Below are 20,498 nucleotides of genomic sequence, written 5' to 3' on the forward strand. Positions count from 1 at the left end.
CTCCAGTGTTCTTACCTGGAGAATCTCAGGGATGGCAGAGCCTGGTGGGCTGCTGTCTATGGTGTCGCACAGAGTTGGACACGACTGAAGCGACTTAGCAGCAGCAGCAGCAAGTGATACAGTGATAAAGAATCTGCCTACCAGTGCAGGAGACACTGGAGACTAAGCTCACTCTCTAGGTCGGGAAGATCTCCTGGAGGAGGAAATGGCAACCCACCCACTCCAGTATTCTTGCCTGGAAAATTCCATGGACAAAGGAGCCTGGCAGGCTATAGTCCATGGGGTCGCAGAGTTGGACATGACTGAGCACATATACACACTATCCTTAAAAGTTCTTAGAAGTGGCCACTTTTTTTTGTTTTTTGGTCCCCACCCCCTGGGGGCCTTGCAGGATCTTAGTTCCCCGACTATGGATTAAACATAGGCCCAAAGCAATGAAAGCTTGGAATCCTAACCACTGGACCTCCAGGGAATTCCAAGATTCTGCCTGTATGGTTTAAAACGTACAGATAAGCAAGGACAAAATAGCATTCTGAAATCCTGAGCTTTCGAATGGCATGTTTGATGTCATGTGGACTGCACACCTGGGCCCTTGAAATATGTCCTGGTTTGTTCTCCCTGGATGGATGGCCCCCAAGTCTGGTCATCTTCTCATCTCCTGTTGGAGCACCTTTGTCCCCACTTCTGCCTACCCCCTTACGTGGCAGATTCCTCTCAGACCCATGACAACAAGTACTCTTGCATGAGTCACTGGGTAGCTGCTTTTCTATACTCTGAGGGCAAGGAAAGAAGGCTTCTTTCCCCTGTGAATTACTCTTCTGGCAAAGTGCTGCCCAAGGGCACGCATGTGCTGTCTCCACTTCTCCCCATCACTGATTCCCATCCCCTCCTCACCCACTCAGAGCCTTGTCGTGCTCAGAAGGGTGTCCTGCACATCGGGCAGCCTTCTCCATGTCAACATCCCTTTAGTGAGAAAAAGAACTATTAATAGGAAAATGGTGATGTTAACTCTTACAGTTACAAGGGACACTGAGGTTGGTTTGTTTGTTAATATTTATTTGCTGTGCCAGGTTTTAGTTATGGCACACAGGATCTTCTATCCATTGTGGTAGGCAGGGTCTAGTTCCCTGACCGGAGCCGGAACCTAGGGCCCCTGCGTCGGGAGTGCAGAGTCTTAGCCACTGGACCACCGGGGTAGTCCAGGTGTCACTGAAATTGAAGTAATTGGGACCAGAGGCATTTGTGGAAAGGGAAACATTAACGTCTTCATACTCGCCAACTATTAAATGTTCACAAAGCTCAAAGGCTCCTGCTTCCTGTACATACAGGACACTTCACTTTGAAGTGCATCTTTTCAACTCGATCCATTTTTCAGTACTTAAATTTCAGAGCTGTTTTAAAATGTGGAAACATTTAAGACGGGTCTGAGCTGTTTTATATTGGGAACGCTTTTGCTGTCACTTTGAAATGCTGCTTTATGTGAGCAGCTTGAGAGCATAAAAATGTAAACCTGGGCGTGAATGAATAGAAACCAGCATATGCCAAATGCTGCGTTCCAGCTTTAATTCCTTGATAGACTACATTTGAAAAATGTCTCTTAGCTATTTTTTTATTAAAATAATTTATCATCATGAGTATGCCCTTGATAGCTTATTATTTCCATAAAGCACTGATAAGCCTCAATAATATTTATTGTTCAGCCTTCCATCATCTTTTCAGCAATGTAAATTTTTATGGATCAATTGTCATTTTAAAAATTAAAATGATGTGTTTATATATATTTAATATTCAAATAGTAGATTTTTCAAATGTGATTTTTGGTCTCTTTTTTCCTCCTCCCTGGAAGAGTCAGTACCTCACCAGGTATGAACACACACACACACACACACACACACACACACACAAAATGAACACATGCATCTGAGTTTTCAGGTGGAATCATCTGCGAAACACCACCACCATTCACTTTAAGTATTTCCTCACATAGCATTGTCACTTATACTTCAAAACAAACAAATGTACAAACAAACTCATAGAAAAGGGGACCAGAAAAAGGAAACAGTCTCATAGCAAAAGTGGTTTTCAGATAAATGAGTACCAGAGATGTAATGTACAACATAGGTAATATAATTAACACTGTTTTATGTTACATGGGCTTCCCTTGTGGCTCAGCTGGTAAAGAATCTGCCTGCAATGTGGGAGACCTGGGTTCAATCCCTGGGTTGGGAAGATCCCTTGGAGAAGGGAAAGGCTACCCGCTCCAGTATTCTGGCCTGGAGAATTCCATGGACTGTGTAGTCCATGGGGACACAAAGAGTCAGACACTACTGAGCAACTTTCACTTTCACTTTCACTGTGTTACATATGAAAATTAAGAAAGTAGATCCTAAGAGTTCTCATCATAAGGAAAAAATTTTCTTTAAAAAAAATTATATCTTTATGAGATGATAGATATTCACAAAACATTGTGATGATCGTTTCATGATGTCTAAGTCAGATCATTATGCTGTACCCCTTAAACATATACAGTGCTGTTTTAAAATTGTATCTCAATAAAACTGGGGAAGAAAAGTGGATTTTTTAATTTTTCAGAGCCCACATGAAAATACTTTGGAACAAAATCAGATCAAATCTTTGGAATTCAAAGTGGCTGAACACATGGAAGGAACACAATATAGTACCTGCCAATTATGTGCCTGCCCAGGGGGCTGAACTGAATTCCTTTTTACTAATTTGGACATGCCTTCTCTTTCTCAGTGACACAGGAACAACACCTCCAGAGAGTGGCATTTTTGGATTTATGATAAACTTCTCTGCATTTCTTGGTAAGTACACAATGAAGTGAAGTGAAGTGAAGTGAAGTCGCTCAGTCGTGCCCGACTCTTTGTGACCCCATGGACTGGAGCCTACCAGGCTCCTCTGTCCATGGGATTTTCCAGGCAAGAATACTGGAGTGGGTTGCCATTTCCTTCTCCAGGAGATCTTCCCAATCCAGGGTTTGAACCCAGGTCTCCCACAGTGTAGCCAGACACTTTAAGGCAGAGTCATTAAGTACACAATAATTATTATAAGTAAATTAAAAACTCCCAATCTCATGTGAAGTAAAATGTTATAGTTTATGTATCATTTTTTATTGTTACTTTTTAACAGGCATTATTTTTTAAAAAATGTTTTATTTTGTAATAGGGTATAGCTGATTAACAGTGTTATGATAGTTTTAAGTGAACAGCAAAGGGGCTCAGCCATGCATATACATGTATCCATTCTCCCCCAAACTCCCCTCCCATCCAGGCTGCCACATAACACTGAGTGGAGTTCCCTGGGCTATACAGTAGATCCTTGTTGGTTACCCATTTTAAATGTAGCAGTGTGTACATGCCCATTCCAAATTCCCTAATTATTCCTTCCCTATTCCTTCTCCCTGGCAACTATAACCTTCTGGAAGTCTGTGAGTCTGTTTCTAACAGACATTACTTTTTAGAACACTTGTAGATTCATGGAAAAATTGAGCAAAATGTAGAGATTTCCCATATATGCCTTACTCCCTTGCACTCTTCCTGGTTGCTTTCTTCATTATCAACATCTCCCCATCAGTGTGGCTTTTTGCTTTGAGGCAAGGCGGAATCTGACATGAGTATCTTTGTTTAAAATGCTCTCTGATAAATGATTAGCTTGTAGTCTGCTTTTAAAAATTCAGTAAAAAATATGGCCGTCATACACTACTGAATACATAGAAATCTACTTTATCCTGACACATGCATAATATCCATCATGGACATATGATGATTTATAATCCAATCACCTTTAGTTATATTTTAGGCTGTTTCTTATTTTGCAATTTACATTGCTAAAGTGAATGTATTTTAAATATATCTGTGCATATCATGTGGAATTTTTCTGTAGGCAAAATTTGCTGAGTTAAAAGGAACAGTACCCTCTCACACCATTCACAAAAGCCAGTGGCGATTAAAGAACTGAACATGAAGAACAAAACCATAAGAGGATTTGGATGTAACTGTGGAAAAATATTTTTAAAACCTTAAGATGGAAAAGCTTATCTAAGCTTACACAAAACCCAGAAGCTAAATAGGAAAGAATTGACAGATTTAGATAGATAAAAAATTAAAACTTCTAAGTGATGAAAGATATGCAAAGTTAAAGACAAACAACAGACCAGAAGAAAATTCGTAATATTTATAGAAGACAATAGACTAATGTCCTTAATGTGTATAAAAACAGCTACAAATTAAAGAGGAACAAACTCAAGAGAAAAATAAAAAAAAAGATAAGCATACAATTTTCAGAAGAAATGCAAAGGACTAGTGAACATACTAACCCACTCCAGTGTTCTTGCCTGGAGAATCCCAGGGACTGGGGAGCCTGGTGGGCTGCCGTCTATGGGGTCGCACAGAGTCGGACACAACTGAAGTGACTTAGCAGCAGCAGCAGCAGTGAACATACTAAAGGTTTCTCAGTCTCATGGACAATCAAAGAAATGCAAATTAAACCAACAGGTTGCCATTTTTCATTTGTTAGACTGGCAATAATTAAAAGGACAATGGCATGCAGTAATTGCTTTCAGACGCTTCTGTGGGAGTATAAATTGCCTCAGTCTTGGAGCAATTTGGAGGTACTTCTTGGCATTTTAATTGAGCATAGTTTTTTTGACCCAAGAATACTACTTCGAGGAATTCGTCTTTCAGAAACACGGAAAGTGTGCCAAAGACATCGATACGAGGATGTTCACTGAGCATTGCTTATAGTGGGAAAAGCACATAATGTAGAAATCTATCATTAGGAGAATGATGAGATAAGTATGGCATTTCACTGTACATCATGGTGAGGTATATAGACCTATTTGTACTGACATTGGCAGGATCCCCATGGTGCATTTTTTAATTTTAATTTGTTTGTTTCTGACTACACTGGGGCTTCGTTACTTCTGCAGGATTTCTCTAGTTCCCGAGATCGGGGAGCTACACTCCAGTCACAGTGCTCGGGTTCTCAATGTGGTGGCTTCTCTTCCTGTGGAGCATGGGCTCCAGGGCTCATGGGCTTCAGCAGTTGCAGCGTGTGGGCTCAGAAGTGGCTCATGGGCTTAGTTGCCCCGTGGCATATGGGATCTTCCCAGACCAAGGATCAAATCCTCGTCCCCTGCATCAGCAGGTGGATTCTTAATCACTGGGCCACCAGGGAAGTCAGGTGTGTGTGTGTGAAAGAGAAAGAGAGTCGAAGTCTGAGTCTGATGGCAGAAAACAATAAGGTGAGCAAGGGCAGGGTTGAGAGCATGGGAAGACTGTTGCAATCAGGGGGCTGATTACGATCTTGATTACAACCAATACAATCTTGGTAAAAGCCATACAAAACTGTTCATGTATTTTTCCTTCCAAAAGGTCACTAAAAATTCATCACAGTCTGTTTCCTTTTCAGGGGCAGCCACAATGTACACAAGGTATAAAATAGTAGAGAAGCAAAATCAAACCAGCTATTTCAGCACTCCTGTTTTTAACTTGGTGTCCTTGGTTCTCGGATTGGTGGGATGCATCGGAATGGGTATTGTAGCCAATTTCCAGGTACGACCTGAAGTCTTTTCAGTTATTGGGGGTGATGGAGTTTGTGTCCGGAAAGAAAAGTGAAAGTGGTAGTCGCCCAGTCGTGTCCGACTCTTTATAACCCCAGGGACTGTATGTAGCCCCCCAGGTTCCTCTGTCCATGGTGTTCTCCAGGCGAGAATACTGGAGTGAGTCACCCTGCCCTTCTCCAGGAATATGTATCTGGAGGGAAGAAGCAAGAACAGCAGAGGCACGCTTGTGCCAACAGATCTCTCAAACAGCTGATGAGCATATGAAAATTGGGACAGTTTGCTTTTTAGAAACAAATCATGTTTGTGTTTTTTTTTAGATTGATTCATTTGTTTTATTTTGGCTGTGCCGTCTTCGGTGCTTCGCGGGCCTTTCTCTAGCTGAGGCAAGCGGGGGCTACTCTTCATCGCAGTGGCTTCTCTTCTCTGTAGTTGTGGCTCAGGAGTTGTGGCGTCCAGGCTTAGTTGCTCCGTGGCATGTGGGACCTTCCTGAATCAGGGATCGAACCTGTGTCTCCTGTATTGGCAGGCGGATTCTTTACCACTGAGCCCATGGGAGAACCCAGAAACAAATCTTTATCATTTGCAAGTCAAGTCTTGGGAGAAATGGGATGCACGTATGTATGACTGTGAAAAGGAGCATGCTTCAGCCCGTGCTGTGGGCTCTGGATGGCTCTGTGCCCTTCCTGAGGTGGTTTAATGTGCTGGGAGAGCTTCTTCAGTCATTGTGATGGTTTCGTTAACCGTGTGAACGTATTTCTGCATGTGAGTGTGTGTATATTTTCTGATGCTACTGTTTGAACCTCTGGTTTTCAAAGAGAAACATGTGATCTCTACCTTTCACAGATGAGGACCTAGGTGCATGGAGGTGAAAGAATCTGCCCAGGGTTACTCAGCTAATCAGTTGCGGGGCTGACATATGGCCTCGTTGGAACATATTAACTTATATGACGGCTACTGAAGAGTCTGCTTGATCTGTTCTTACTGTGTCAAGGGTTGGAAAGACATTGTTTATTCGGCCACACTGTGTTGCTTGAGGGATCTTAGTTCCCTCACCAGGGATTGAACCCATGCTTCCTATAGTGGAAGCACAGAGTTCTCACTACTAAACTGCCAGGAATTCTGCCAACTTATTTTATTCTAACTTGGGAATTCCTATGATTCCAAGGTCTCTTTCAAGGAAAGCTGGGACCTCTTTGTCGACGGAGACAATATTTTATATTTAAAAAATGTATTGTATTTCAAAGGAGTACTAACTACGAGTACTCACCTCACAGGGTTATTGCTGGCATGCAATGAGATAATGCACAATACCTGGAAATCTGTACTTGGTGGTCATCACTTGGTGATGGTCATTGGTCCATCACTAGAGGCCAGCACCCCAGAGGGCCTGCTCTGCCATCACCATTGTCCCTTTGTGGCCACGGTGTGGAGGTTACTCCTAGAGGACTTCTGGTTCTGCCCAGGAGATCTCCTTCAACCATTTTCCCAACGGAAGTGAGTTGATCTTGTGTGATGCTTACTTTCAAAAGAAGGTGTCAGCCTTCAATGCTAGCTGGCTGATCAAGTCCATTAAAGCCACAGCAGGAGTGTGCTTCCCCCCGGCGTGGACCTGGGAGGCTGATAACCTCGGGCCTCCACCTGCACCGTTTGCGGTGCCCCTGTTCTCTAGTGTCTGCAGGCATTAGGCCATTGTCAGAGAGCCCGCTGCCTCACCTGCACCACATGGGCCTCAGGGAATCACCTTTTCTGCCCTGCACCTGGAGGAAGCCATCTGTCGTCCTCGTCGTTTAGTCGCCAAGTTGTGTCCGATTCTCTGTGACCCCATGGACTGTAATCCTCCAGGCTCGTCTTTCCTCCACTGTCTCCCAGAGTTTGCTCACATTCATGTTGTCTGTGAGGGAGAGTATAATAAAGTGCTCTGGGAAATCCAGGGCTGGGTCATGAGGGGTGAGGCACCCTCCCTTATATGACACAGAATCTTCAGGACAGCCCAGGGCAGGGATGTTCCTCCCAGGTCAACAGCCAACGTGTTTTTGTTTGGGGCTGTTACCAGTCCACAACTACCAGTGTTTCCCTGTTAACACTGGCAAAAGGTGAGCGCCCAAACTGCAGCTCTCTGGAGTAAAACCTATCAGGCTTCCAGGGCGGCATCTGCAAACTTAGTTTGCTTCTGGCTCTGTTGAATTTTCCTACTGTTGTTGTCTCATATGAGGAAATAAGGGCTTCTCAGGTGGCTCAGTGGTAAAGAACTTGCCTGCCAATGCAGGAGACATAAGCGACATGGGTTTGATCCCTGAGTCAGGAAGATCCCCTGGAGGAAGGCATGGCAACCCACTCCAGTATTCTTGCCTGGAGTATCCCATGGACAGGATCACAAGAACTTCGGGCTTCCCTAGTGGCTCAGAGTATAAAAATCTGCCTGCAATGTAGAAGACCTGGGTTCAATCCTTGGGTTGGGAAGATCCCCTGGAGAAGGGAGGTGGCAACCCACTGCAAAATTCTTGCCTGGAGAATCCCATGAACAGAGGAGCCTGGTAGACTATAGTCCTTAGGGTTGCAAAAAGTTGGACACAGTTGAGCAACTTAGCACACACTCACACACGCATGAGGAAATAAACACCACTTGTTGCCACATTGTCATGTGGTAGAGCCCCTTAATGACATTTCCTTTTATTTTATGACTGTGTGCATTTTACATTCCATAAAAAACAGCATTTAGTGAAGTTTTCTAGGTGATGGACGTTTATGAAAACATTTCATGCTTTACTTGTATAATTCTAATAATGACCTCAGAAGATAGTTAGTAGTTTATCAATGGAGACATGGAGACACAGAGAGGTTAACAGTCTCCCCAAATCTCATGAATCATGAGAGGCAGAAGTCACCTTTGAATCAAAGCAATCTGCCCAGAACCTATAGGGAAGAGTTGATGTCAAGGCCAGAATGAGGCAAAGTCTGTGAGAACAAAAGCATGTATACAATTCACAGCTCTAGTGTCAGAAAGCACGATGGAAAGACATTTTTTTAATGGAAAGGTGATGAACTGGAAAGTTACAATTTGTCTGGTGGAGTGTGGTGTGAATTGTTCAGTGGGGGACAGTATGTCCTGTGGGATATCCTGCCAGGTCATTCTCACAGTAACGCAACATCACGAGTGATGCAGGTGTCTGTGTTCAAACCATAAAGGGCAGACTTTAGGAAGAAGACTTAGGTGGTTAGATAATTACACTTTTGGTTCCCTTTAAGGCTTGTGTGAAGTGATTTTATCTTCATAAAGACCAGAAATAGGATCTCTAACTTTTCCTGAGAGCAAAGTGTTTACTTTGTCATTGGGTCTATAAATATATCTTTACAACTTCCTTGTTTGATATCCTGTAATTCATTTTCAGCCTACTGTGAGCAAACCAACATGAGCAGTTATCTCAAGAAGATTTAGAGATGTGAGGGCAAGTGAGAGAGTTGAGTGGTGGTTTTTCCTGAGTTGGAGGAAACCTCATTTATCAGAATCTCACAGCCGGCTTTCTCTCCTGCTGTGTTTTAGTGTGTTCTCACCAAGCAACCTCTGTCATGCTTTTGAGTCCCTCACAAAGTCTCCTTTTTGGAAAAGTCATTTCCCGAGGTTGAATCCTGTCAATAGTCTAGTTTTCTCTAGTGTTACTATTAGGTTGTCCAAAATGTTCATTTGGGTTTTTCCATACAGTCTTACAGAAGAAACTATGAGCTTTTTGGTCAACTCAATATCAAGAGAGTTTCAAAAAAAAAAAAGGTTTTCATCTTAACCTCTATGCAAAATTCATGTCTGATATGAGTCATTTGCCTTCTGAAGGACATCTTGGATGAGAGAATATGTATTCCACCATGAAAAAAGGCACACTGAAAATACAGCTCCTGCTAAATTGAGGGCCTTTGGACCTGACTTCATCAGGGTTAATTTGGGTCTCTTAAAGTTTGCAGAATAAGATCCAAAAGGATACGTTGAATTGGCCAGGGTTGAGGAAGCAAATTTCCTGATAGTGCTAGTTAGAGGGGTAGGGTAGCAGTGGAAAACAAAGTATGTAAATTCCGGATCTGATTTGCTTACCAGCACGAAAAGAAACTGGAGGGTGGAAAGTACCAGGATCATCGGAAGATGCTCCTAAAATAACCTCAGTGCCTTCACAGTAGATGCTTTGTCTTTTGTTTATCTTTCCTTGCTCAGTTGTGCCTGAGTCAAGGGGTGAAAAGAATTTGTTTTTCTTATTTCTTTTATATATTTTTTCATTTAATATGGGCTTTCACACTCCCCTGCTCAGTTTTATTGAGATACTTTTACTGAACCAGGCCCATTTTGCTCAGCTCTTAGCAAGCCAAACGTATGCTGTGGAATAATCAAGTTGCTGGCATTTACTTCAATGCTGGAAAGGCCTTGATCATTTTCTGTAAGCTGCTGCATTTTCCCAAGACGGGGTGGGTGCCTTTGTGTTGCCTGGTGGGCTTGAGAAGCCCAGAGGCAGTGAGTGTTCGACTCTGGATGTGCGTGGAGTAACAGCGCGTGTGTGACGTTCTCTCTAGGAGCTGGCCGTTCCCGTGGTCCATGACGGCGGTGCCCTTCTGGCGTTTGTCTGCGGCGTCGTGTACACGCTCCTGCAATCCGTCATCTCTTACAAATCCTGTCCCCAGTGGAACAGCCTTTCCACGTGCCACGTGCGAATGGCCATCTCTGCTGTGTCCTGCGCAGCTGTCATACCCAGTATCCTTTGAGCGTTTGTCAGTGTCCTTGCAAGCCTGACACCGCCTTCACCTTGCTCCTATTCCCCTAAAATGGAGAAAGCTAAGGCTGACAGCCAGTTGCCAACAGGCTTCAGAAGAACAACTGGGCAAATCACAAGGAAAATAGCTCAGTCTTGTCTGGTTAAATCAAAAGAATCTTTGGGGGAAAGAATGGTGTGAAGGGAAAATGGAAAAAAAAAGTGTCAGGACACTTCAGTCTCTGTTTACTTTCCTTCAACAGGGTCCGTTTCATGAGCCATGTGAAAATATGTATTTTTCTTTGTAGTGGTTGGCTAAAGACATCAAATATTGATATTGTACTTAAGGTAATAGCCCAGTGGAGTTCCAAGAAGCAAGACTGTCCCTTCTCCCCACAACTAGTTGATTAGAGGGTTTGAATTACTTGTCCACGTTAAGAGGTTTTAAAAAGCTCTATACTATTTATTTATAAGTCATTTAAAACACATTTAACCTTTTCTTTTTACCACTGATTTCATTTTCAAAATGAAATTTTATTTTTTTCTATGTCAACAGTGTGGAAGGAAAACATAAATTTTTCATACTTATATATTCTGATTTAGAAGAAAAGAAAATGAACCCTTCCATTTTTTTTTCTTTCTCATTCTTTCTTTTCCTTTTTTCTTTCCCTCAAGAGGTATTTAACAAAATAAAACTGGTCTTTCATGGGTAGAAAATTTCCCATCTTTCAAAATATCATCTGCAGTCATATCGAATACTGAAGAGTCATTAAAAATTGATGATTGCTGTCAGATTATTGGAAAGCAGCAACAATTTTATTCACACTGGTTTTGTTCATTTGGGTTGGGTTGTGGTATGTGGTGGACAAGCTTGAGTAAAAAAAGCATGGTGTCCTCATGTGCTTCTAAGTATTAAGCCTTGCCTTTCTCTTTCAAAATTGAAGCTATACAAAATGTGAAGTCTAAGGATGGTTTGGGATTTTGTTTTTGTCATTTAGGGAAGGAAATATTTAATTATAAAAATTTCTAAGCACAAAGGAATGAAATCCTAGTATTGAGAAATGTAACAAATTATAACTGGTTCCTGAGATAGTTCCTTCTCTGTTTCCTCATCCTATTTATGGATCGAAGACATTCATGCTTTCTCTTGACACATATCTCCTCAAAACTTCTAGGTTGTATTAGTTGTCGGATTTATAAAACCATTTGTAAAGTTAGAAACAAAATTTCTCTATGCAGGAAAGCTTTCCTTGCTTCCAACTTTGGAGACAGATCTCTAGGTATTAAAATGAGAGAGTTTTAATAGAATTAGCATTTCAGGCCAGAGTTTCACATACTAATAGTTCCTGTTTCTAGAAGTTCCTAGGAGACATGCTGAGGGGTAGAATCCCTGAACAGAAGCAGATTGATCCAATTAACTTGAACAAATGCACCCATATGAAAAAGTCTGTCGTCTTAAACATTAGCATCATGGATTTATATTTCCTTACAAAGCTTTTCAGGCATCTTTAAAATGTTCTGTATTAGTTCCATGAAACAGCCTCATTTGACTCCTGAAGAAACCAAGGCCTGGGGTCAGGCTTCTAAGCTCTTCCCGCTAAATTGTCCATCTTGCATCCAGCTCCTGCAGCTTTCAGAAGCCTTCACAAAATCACTTATGATGCAGGCTCCTTTTCTTGAGATGTGTAATTGGAGGCTGCCTATTTCTCCAACCTCAGTTTTACACTTTCTCCCCTGTGTGTGTGGCTCTTTGCTATTCTCTGCGTTTGCTGGTGCTCTTCTCTTACCCAGATAACCTTCTCCACCTTGTCTTTCTAGAACTGAGCTGTCCGGCCAGCACAGTAGCCACTGGCCACACGGGGCTGGGGAGCACTTGAAACGGGGGTAGTCTGTGCAGAGATGGGCTGTAAGTGTAAAACACCAGATGTCAAAGACTTAATGAGAAAAAATGTAAACCATCTCATTAATAATTCTTTGCAGTATTACATGTTGAAACGAGAACATGTTTGGTATATTGGGTTAAATAAGATATGTTAAGATTAATGTCACTAGGTCCTTTTTTGTCTTTGTCAGTGTGGCTACTGTAGTAGAAAATTTGAAGTTATATGCCTGAATCTCTGTGGGATGACGCTGTTCTAGCTCACATGCTTGTGTGCTTAGTCCTGTTGGACTCTTGCGATCCCATGGACGGTAGCCCGCCAGGCTCCTCTGTCATAGGATTTCCCAGGCAAGAATAATGGAGTGAGGAGCCATTTCCTCCTCCAGGGGATCTTCCCAACCCAGGAATCAAACCTGCGTCTCCTGTATTGGCAGGAGGGTTCTTTACCACTTGAGCCACCTGGGAAGGTGTTCTAGAGAGCTCCTCAAATCCCACAACTTATTATTGTTGTTTTTTTGGCTGTGCTGCCTTCACCAACCAGATATCTAATCTTCCCTCTGAGTCATCACTGCACCCTATTCTTTTCTCTCCAACGAGGCACATTCCCTGGGTCCATCAAGGCTGTGATATTTCTGGGAACTGAAACCAGGTCTGTTTTGCCAGAGTTTTCTCCACCTCTCCACCTTCTCCCCAGCATGGTACTTGATGGGACTAAAGGTGAGGTAAAGAATTAAGTGAAAGAATTAAGAGAATTAAGCTATTAGAAACAGAAGTACGGTCATGACATGATCAGGGCACCTTCGATGCTCTCTACTTTTACTTTGAGAAACTGAGAAGTGTTAAGAATGGCAAAACATGGGAGGTGGGGAAGGGCAGGGAGAGAGGGTGCTGACTCCAAATTCAGAGATGCTCAACTTGGCATTAATTGACACGACACTTGGAATCCTTAACTCTTTGCAGAAGCTTCTCATTGAAGAGCATCCCCATTACTCTCTAGCTTTCTTTCGTCTTTCAAGTTCAGTCAGAATGGCTGCAACCATCCTTGTGCAGACAGTTTTGTCTACCTTGCTCTGTAGCCTCAGTTCCTGGCTTTATTAGACTGGCCTCTCAGAGTTTGTCTTTCATCCCCTAGGTCAGATGTAGGACGTCGGATGTAGGATGTATCTCTTTGATTTGTAAACCCTTTGGGCCAAGGACTGGGGGCTTCCCAGGTGGCCCTTGTGGTAAAAAATCCCCCTGCAATGAAGGAGACCAGGGTTCGATCCGATCCCTGGGTCAGGAAGAACCCCTGGAGGGGGCGTTATGGCAACCCACTCCAGTATTCTTGCCTGGAGAATTCCATGAACTGAGGAGCCTGGCAGGCTGCAGTCTATAGGGTCACACAGAGTCAGACACGACTGAAGCAACTTAGCACACATGTGGGCCAAGGATTAAGGGCTCTACTTATACCCAGTTACTCAATGGAAAAAGTCTGTTTTTTTTTTTTTTTTAAACAATAATATCTTAACTTACTGTAGCTTATTTTCGTATATGAGCCTTGGTACTTTGTAAATGCTTTGGTACTTTGAAATGTTAATTTTTCCTTGAAGCTATTGCCTGAACATAATATTTTAAGGAAAAAGAATTTTAATTGACATTTTAATTTAAGGAAAATAGTACTTTAGAAAAAATTACCCATATTAGACTGCTGTGTCAGTCATTTTGACCAAATTTAATCAACAGGATCAAGCAAAATGTAGCCACAGATTAAAAATCTTCTATACATAACTGCCAAAGTGTTGCTAAGGAAGGACTATTTTCATGTTGTATTTAAATTTCTGTCATAATCAGGCTTAAGGTTTCAGATGATAAGAAGCTGATATAACTGGTACTAACATTTGAACACTGTGTAATGGTTATATTATTAGAAGAATAATCTAGTCTTTAACACTAAAGGACCTAGTCTGCAGTTTCCTTAACCAAGTCCCCTTTTTCAGTGATTGCCTGTGCTTCACTAATTTCTATAACCAAGCTGGAGTGGAATCCAAAAGAAAAGGTAAAATTTAAGTTGTTTTAAATGTGACTGTCAAACCTGGTTCCTGCATTTTCAAAATTATTTTTAAAAATGTGAATTTCTAATTCTATCTTAAACCCTTCAACCATTGAGGCTTAGTGAAAGAAGTGAGATTGAAGGGCAGGGAAATGATGTGAATGAAGGTGTGTGGCAGTCAGAGGAAAGAGACATGCTAAGCAGATGGGGGATCTGCTTAGCAGGGGATGGCAACAGAGAAGAACAGTTTCTCAGCATAGCGTGAGAAATAAATGTGGATGGGGTAAGTTTGTGGAGGAGTAATCACCCATTCGATGGACGTGAGTTTGAGTGAACTCCGGGAGTTGATGATGGACAGGGAGGCCTGGCGTGCTGCAATTCATGGGGTTGCAAAGAGTTGGACACGACTGAGCGACTGAACTGAACTGAATTTGTGCAAGTCTTTAAGAGGTGGGCAGAGAGGCTCATGCTTAATGTAGGTGATCAGAATAAGCCTTTGAAGGCTTTTGAACAGGAAAGTAAAAGAATATTATTGGATGAGTATCATTAGAAGCAACTCCTGGGATGGATTGAAGAGGAGAGAGCCCGGAGGCAGGATGGCAGGAAGAAGGTAGTTCAACTAGATAAGATTTCAAATCGAGATTCACCTACACTGGAATTAATAGCATGAGCATGAAAGGAAATGAAGTGAAATCACTTCCAAGCTTTTGTCTTGGGTGAGCTGAAGAACATGTTCTTATGAACAGATTCAGTTCCTAACAGGAATTAATGATTCCATGGGGGGAAATGGATGGGTTTGGTTTTAGAATAGTTGAATCTGAAGCTACAGTGAAACACCGAAGAGAAATGTCCAGTTAGACACCAGGGACAGGATCAAGAGCTATCAGAGCATAGGGTGGAGTGACAGGTAATTTCCAGGCCAAACATGGGAACATGAGGAATCAGATGTTTTGAACTGAGATCAGCTCATGCCCTTAGTTAACCTACAGAGAGACGGGAGTTACTGACGAGCAGGAGTTTTTTCCCAAGGCAGATGCTTTTCGAAAAGCAGTTTCAAGGATTTCTCTGGTTGTCCATTGGTTAAGACTCTGTGCTTCCACTGCCGGGGGCATGGATTTGACCCCTGGTTGGGGTAACTGCAGGGTCTAAGGAAGGATTTTCCACCATTACAGAGGAACCTGGCAGGAGGCAAGAGAGACTGAAGGTGGTGAGGACCAGCCAGGCAGAAATTAGGAGGAAAAAGTTCTTCCTGAAAAGGAGAGCTCACAGCAGAGCAGCCTCAGGTGTATTTTACTTTTTAACCACTGGAGGGAGGCCTTCCACCACAAATCAAATGAAACACGTCTGCTGCTGGGAGATTAATCAATCCCCCAACAGTTAACCATCCCCTTTTTTCCCCATTCATTTTCTATCTTAAAAATATGGAGAGTACCTGATTTTCTATTCACTCCACAAATTGCTATCCCACTCATATTGCCTTCTGTTCCCAATATCCACAAATGCAAAGAAAACCCTTTACATCAATTCACGGAATACAATGCAGTGCAAGAGTCTGGACCCTTGCTTCAGTGTACTGTTATTAACATACAGATATCCTCCCCTCCCCCCAAATTCTGCTTCTATCTGGATAAGCCATCTTCATTGTCCAGGGATGACATGAGATGGGGTTAATGTTGTAGTGCTATCGCTTTTGAAAAGGACGTGGCCCTCGTTCTGGACCCCCTAATATAGCTGGTCACATGCTCCCCAGGGTGGCCTGGGTGAGAACAGCGGGTGGATGCAACCCTCCATGGGGAGGAGGAGCAGTGATATCAAGTTTGATGCACCTCGATGAGATCTTTGTGGTGGAGCAAAGAAAAGAACCCACCTGTAATCTAGCACATTTGTTTGTTCACCTTTGTAACTGACAGCAGAGCAGACAGTGAAGCAGGAAGAAAATATAGGTTATGATCTGAAATCGGAGGGCTGGAACTGATGACAGTCCACAGGCTAATTTGGCATGTGGGCTAAAATCAGAATGTAGACAAGCATTTTCGACTTGGACTCTACTGCTGCTGCTAAGTCGCTTCAGTCTTGCCCGACTCTGTGCAGCCCCATAGACGGCAGCCCACCAGGCTCCCCTGTCCCTGGGATTCTCCAGGCAAGAACACTGGAATGGGTTGCCATTTCCTTCTCCAATGCATGAAAGTGAAAAGTGAAAGTGAAGTCACTCAGTCGTGTCCGACTCTTAGAGACCCCATGGACTGCAGCCCACCAGGCACCTCCATCCGTGAGATTTTCCAGGCAAGAGTACTGGAGTGGGGTGCCATTGCCTTATCCAGACTTGGACTCTAGACAGTATTTAAAACTGTTTTTGTTTATCATTTTTTAAAAGATTTTTTGATGTGAACCATTTTTTATAGAGTCTTATTGAATTGTTACACTATCACTTCTGTATTTTTTTTTTTTTAATGTTTTGAGTTTTTTGGCCCTGAGACATGTGGGATCTTAACACCCCCTGTATTGGGATCTTAACCACAGAACCACCAGGGAGGTCCCTAAAAATGCTTTTAAAGTGGTTTCCAGCATTTAAAAAATCAGGGAAGATATCTTTGTCTCTGACACACGCACACACACTCCATGGGCTTTTTTTTTTTTTTTTTAATCTCAAAGTAACACTGGGGTCGTATTTTCCCACTTGACAAGAATGGAACAGAATGGATGAGGCATTGGCTCCCCATTGTCCCTGTCTTTTTGCAACCAGCTGTTTCATTTCTTTTTCCTGGCCTTCAGAGGTAGCCAACTTTGGAACCCCAATTGAAGCCCTTCTGTTTCATGCCTTGCACCCTCTCATTCCTGTCCCCAAGAAGAGAAGTCTCAGTATTGCCTTTGCTTTGTAGCTGTGCTAACCTTATAACAAGCAGACCTATTGTCTGAACTGACGTTTTCTATAGCAACAGAGAAACACAGAAGCCAGTCTCCTTAGATGAACACTTCAGATCTTAGGAATAAGCACACAGACGCTAGATAGGTGTTTTTCAAGCCTGTCTTTCAACTTTGGGGTTCCCAGTGGTGGGAAAACCAGTCATGCTTTGTATGGAAATTTCCTTCTTCTACTGAGTCCACATCTGCTTTCCACTCTCAGCCATTTTGTGGTCTTTCTTCTGCCCGTTGAAATTCCACAGACAAGTTATAAAGCCAGAGTATGCGAGAACCAGAGAGAACTTTGGGGTTATGTATTCACATTCTCGTTGGGCAGCTGCCCCGACGCACACCCACACGGCCTTGCTCACCATGTTTCCTCCGGGGGTTGATTTATGCTCCCTGGACAGCTTTTTCCTCTGTCCCGCCCTGCTCATTGTTATTTCAATATGTCCACTAAAGTGAATGCATGTAGGCTCAATTCTGTTTCTTTTGTTGTTGTTGCCCTTAGGATTATGTATATCACGTAGTGAGTGCGATCTGTGAATGGACAGTGGCCTTTGGTTTTATTTTCTACTTTTTAACATTCATCCACGATTTCCAGGTTGGTATTTATCCAGTCATATGTTATAAGTTACTGATGATAAGGGTTAGTAGGAAGCCATAGAACATTTCTCTCATTAAAGAAACATAAGAGCATTAGCTTTCTTTTTTACCCTTATGTGTTTGAAAAAAAAAAAAAAAGCAAGTATTGTGCAACTTAGTGTATTCCCAAAGGAGAGCATCTTGAATAGTTCTCCCAAACAAGGAAACATTCATCTGTCCCCTGCCATTTGATGCTTATGGTCATAGATCCTGGTTATTTACTTTGTGAGGAGGTCTCACTTACAAGTTCCAAATAACAGGAAATATGTCTTTTCTTAAAAATAAAAGTGTGTTGTTGAAAAATGTTCTGAAGGCGGAGAGAAGGTGGGACCTTGTCAGATTTGGCAACAGGGAAAGTCTTGCATCTTGAAACAAGTGAATTATTAACTAAAAGGTTACAGAAAGCCAAGAAAATTCTTGAGGACCCAACTCAAGCTCACTACAAACCATAGTGAGATCATCTCTGAGGGGGTGCAAAGCTCTTAGGAGTTTCAGAGCTGGCACTGGTGTTGTTTACCTTCTTTTAAACTTTTTTTTTTTTTAATAGAGTGTCACCTTAAGAATATCCACAGAAATCAATGGTGATGTTTGAAGAAAGAAGAACTCTATCTCCGTCAGTGGAAGTGGCAGACAATTCCTGGAAGTGGTACAGAGGACAGACAGGGTTTTAACGCTACCCTGTATGGAATTCATTTGCAGCACATCCAGGACTTGAATTTCTTTAAGAATTCCCAATAGTTGTACTATTTCCAAAGGTATGTTTTCCTAGAGAATGTAGAGCATTTATGACATTGTAGCAATGTTTTTATAACTTTCCAAATAGACACTCTTTTTGTATTAACAAATTCCTGACAGACAAAATAAGGTATTCCAGCAAATGGAGACCTCTTATTTTTATACAAATTCTGTTTTTGTTAATTTCTGTCTGTGTGAGTGATTTGTGGAGATACACTAACTGAGGAATTCATTCAAAAGTAAAATCAGGGGATGTTCTTTTTAAGATTTTATTTTTAGAGAATGCACTGTATAATTTTATATCATAAGAGCATTTCTAAAATTCCGTTTAAAATGATCATTAAGATTTAGTTAATAAACTAACACTAACTAAGAGACTGATTTTTAGATGAACCAAGCAAAAAGCTTCTATCAAAAGGCCTTAAGACCACTATGCACATTAACTCAGTGGCTATGGAAGACCTCAGTCTTGAAATTCCGTCCCCCACCCCGTGGGCCTCCCTGCTCACAGAGACCCAGCTTTTACCCTTGCTGCTCACTGACGGCAGGCTGTAGTGATGAGTTCCAGGTGGGATGGTTTCAGCCAGGCAAGTTAGAAATCAAATCCTGCTAACAACAGAGTGAAATGGAGGTGAGCAACTAACAAGAAGAACTCACTGGATTCCAGAGTGATGAGGGGAGTGAGGGGAGTGTGTCTCAGGGAACATCTGAGGAATGCGGGATTATGGGAAGGAGACTTGCTCAATCCTAAACCTCTGCAGAAACCAACCTGTGAAAAGCATTACACATTCCACTTACAAAGCTGCCCTTTATTGTTCCTGGCGTGACTCGACACACTGTCTGACTCAGAAGCCGCACCACACATCTCGCATTCCTCTCACGCCAGTCCACGGCGCTGACGGGAGTGCAGGTCTGAGAGGGGAGGGAGGGGAGCATGGTGCGGGATGGAGTTACTCTGCTCCTCTTCTTCATCCCCACGGCTGGATGTTTGCACACTTCATGAGGTGTGAAGCAGATCCTTTGCTCGGTAACAGCACATCATGAATGACGAGTGAAAAGCAAGTCATTCCAGGGGAAGAAGTGAGTCTTGAGATGCAAAGGTTTAAAAGTGGAAGAGAAGGAACTCACCTTCAGGGACCCTCCAGACCAGAAAGCCATGACTGGCCAAGAGGTTCCAGACCTTGAGGGCTCATGCCAAGGGCAGAGCAGCTCACTTGGCCAGCCGTGGAAGAAGGAGGCTCAGTAGTGGTCAGCCCCCTCAGCAAGGACAGACCCTATCTCCCCTGAGGGTTCAGCAGTGACAGACTGAGACCCACCCCTGGGTTGGTGGTAGCTTGGAACTGAAACGCTGGTTACATCTGTGTTCTGTGGAGGACGAAAGCCTCTTACCTTTGCTGTGGAACCTTCAGTAGAAGGAATCCAGGGTTGGGTCTCCCTTGGAACAGACTGTTGTTATCAGCCCTTCTTGACACATTCATTGTCAGCCTTCATTTCTGTGTCTCTCTGTGTGATTTAGATTGGGAGCTCCTTGAGGGCAGAAGTCTGTGCCTTAAACTTTGTTACTCCAGCATTTACCAGGCTGCCTCCTGGTACACAGTAGGTGCTTAATAAATAAAAACTCACTGAATGGATGAATGAGGGAGTGAGCAAGTGGAGACATGGCTGGGGGATATCTGTAGTACTGCATAATGAGATTTACTCTGGTTTACTAATGAGGTAATAAATAGTCTATGTCACCTTTTAATATTGACTGTTTTACTTTGTGTGCTGTGAACGTTTCAGTTGTTTGGGCCTCTCCATTCTATGATGACACTCATCATCCTGGACAGTTATCACAGAAATTGTTCCATGGGCTAGACCAAATGGTACACCTGGCTTGGCAAACTGAGAAGGCCAAAACTCACTCCAGACAATCACGTTCTGCTGATATCATGAAATCTCAAAAGCTGGTCTCCTCCATATTTTGGTATTATTTCTGATTTCCGTGAACTTGCATTT

The 20,498-nt window shown here is 42.7% G+C and overlaps 1 protein-coding gene across 1 annotated transcript in view; it reads left to right on the forward strand.

The window, feature by feature from the left end:
- Positions 1-20,244, forward strand: part of DRAM1 (DNA damage regulated autophagy modulator 1) — a 40,924-nt gene extending 20,680 nt beyond the window's left edge. Inside the window, exons 2-7 of the mRNA XM_069585173.1 lie at positions 2,758-2,825; positions 5,431-5,573; positions 10,136-10,313; positions 14,167-14,225; positions 17,632-17,724; positions 18,313-20,244. Coding sequence (XP_069441274.1) covers positions 2,758-2,825; positions 5,431-5,573; positions 10,136-10,313; positions 14,167-14,225; positions 17,632-17,724; positions 18,313-18,357 — 586 coding nt within the window. The 3' untranslated portion in view covers positions 18,358-20,244. The remainder of the gene's footprint in view (positions 1-2,757; positions 2,826-5,430; positions 5,574-10,135; positions 10,314-14,166; positions 14,226-17,631; positions 17,725-18,312) is intronic.
- The last annotated feature ends 254 nt before the right edge of the window (positions 20,245-20,498 follow it).

Source organism: Ovis canadensis, chromosome 3, assembly GCF_042477335.2.
Source record: "Ovis canadensis isolate MfBH-ARS-UI-01 breed Bighorn chromosome 3, ARS-UI_OviCan_v2, whole genome shotgun sequence".
NCBI lineage: Eukaryota > Metazoa > Chordata > Mammalia > Artiodactyla > Bovidae > Ovis > Ovis canadensis.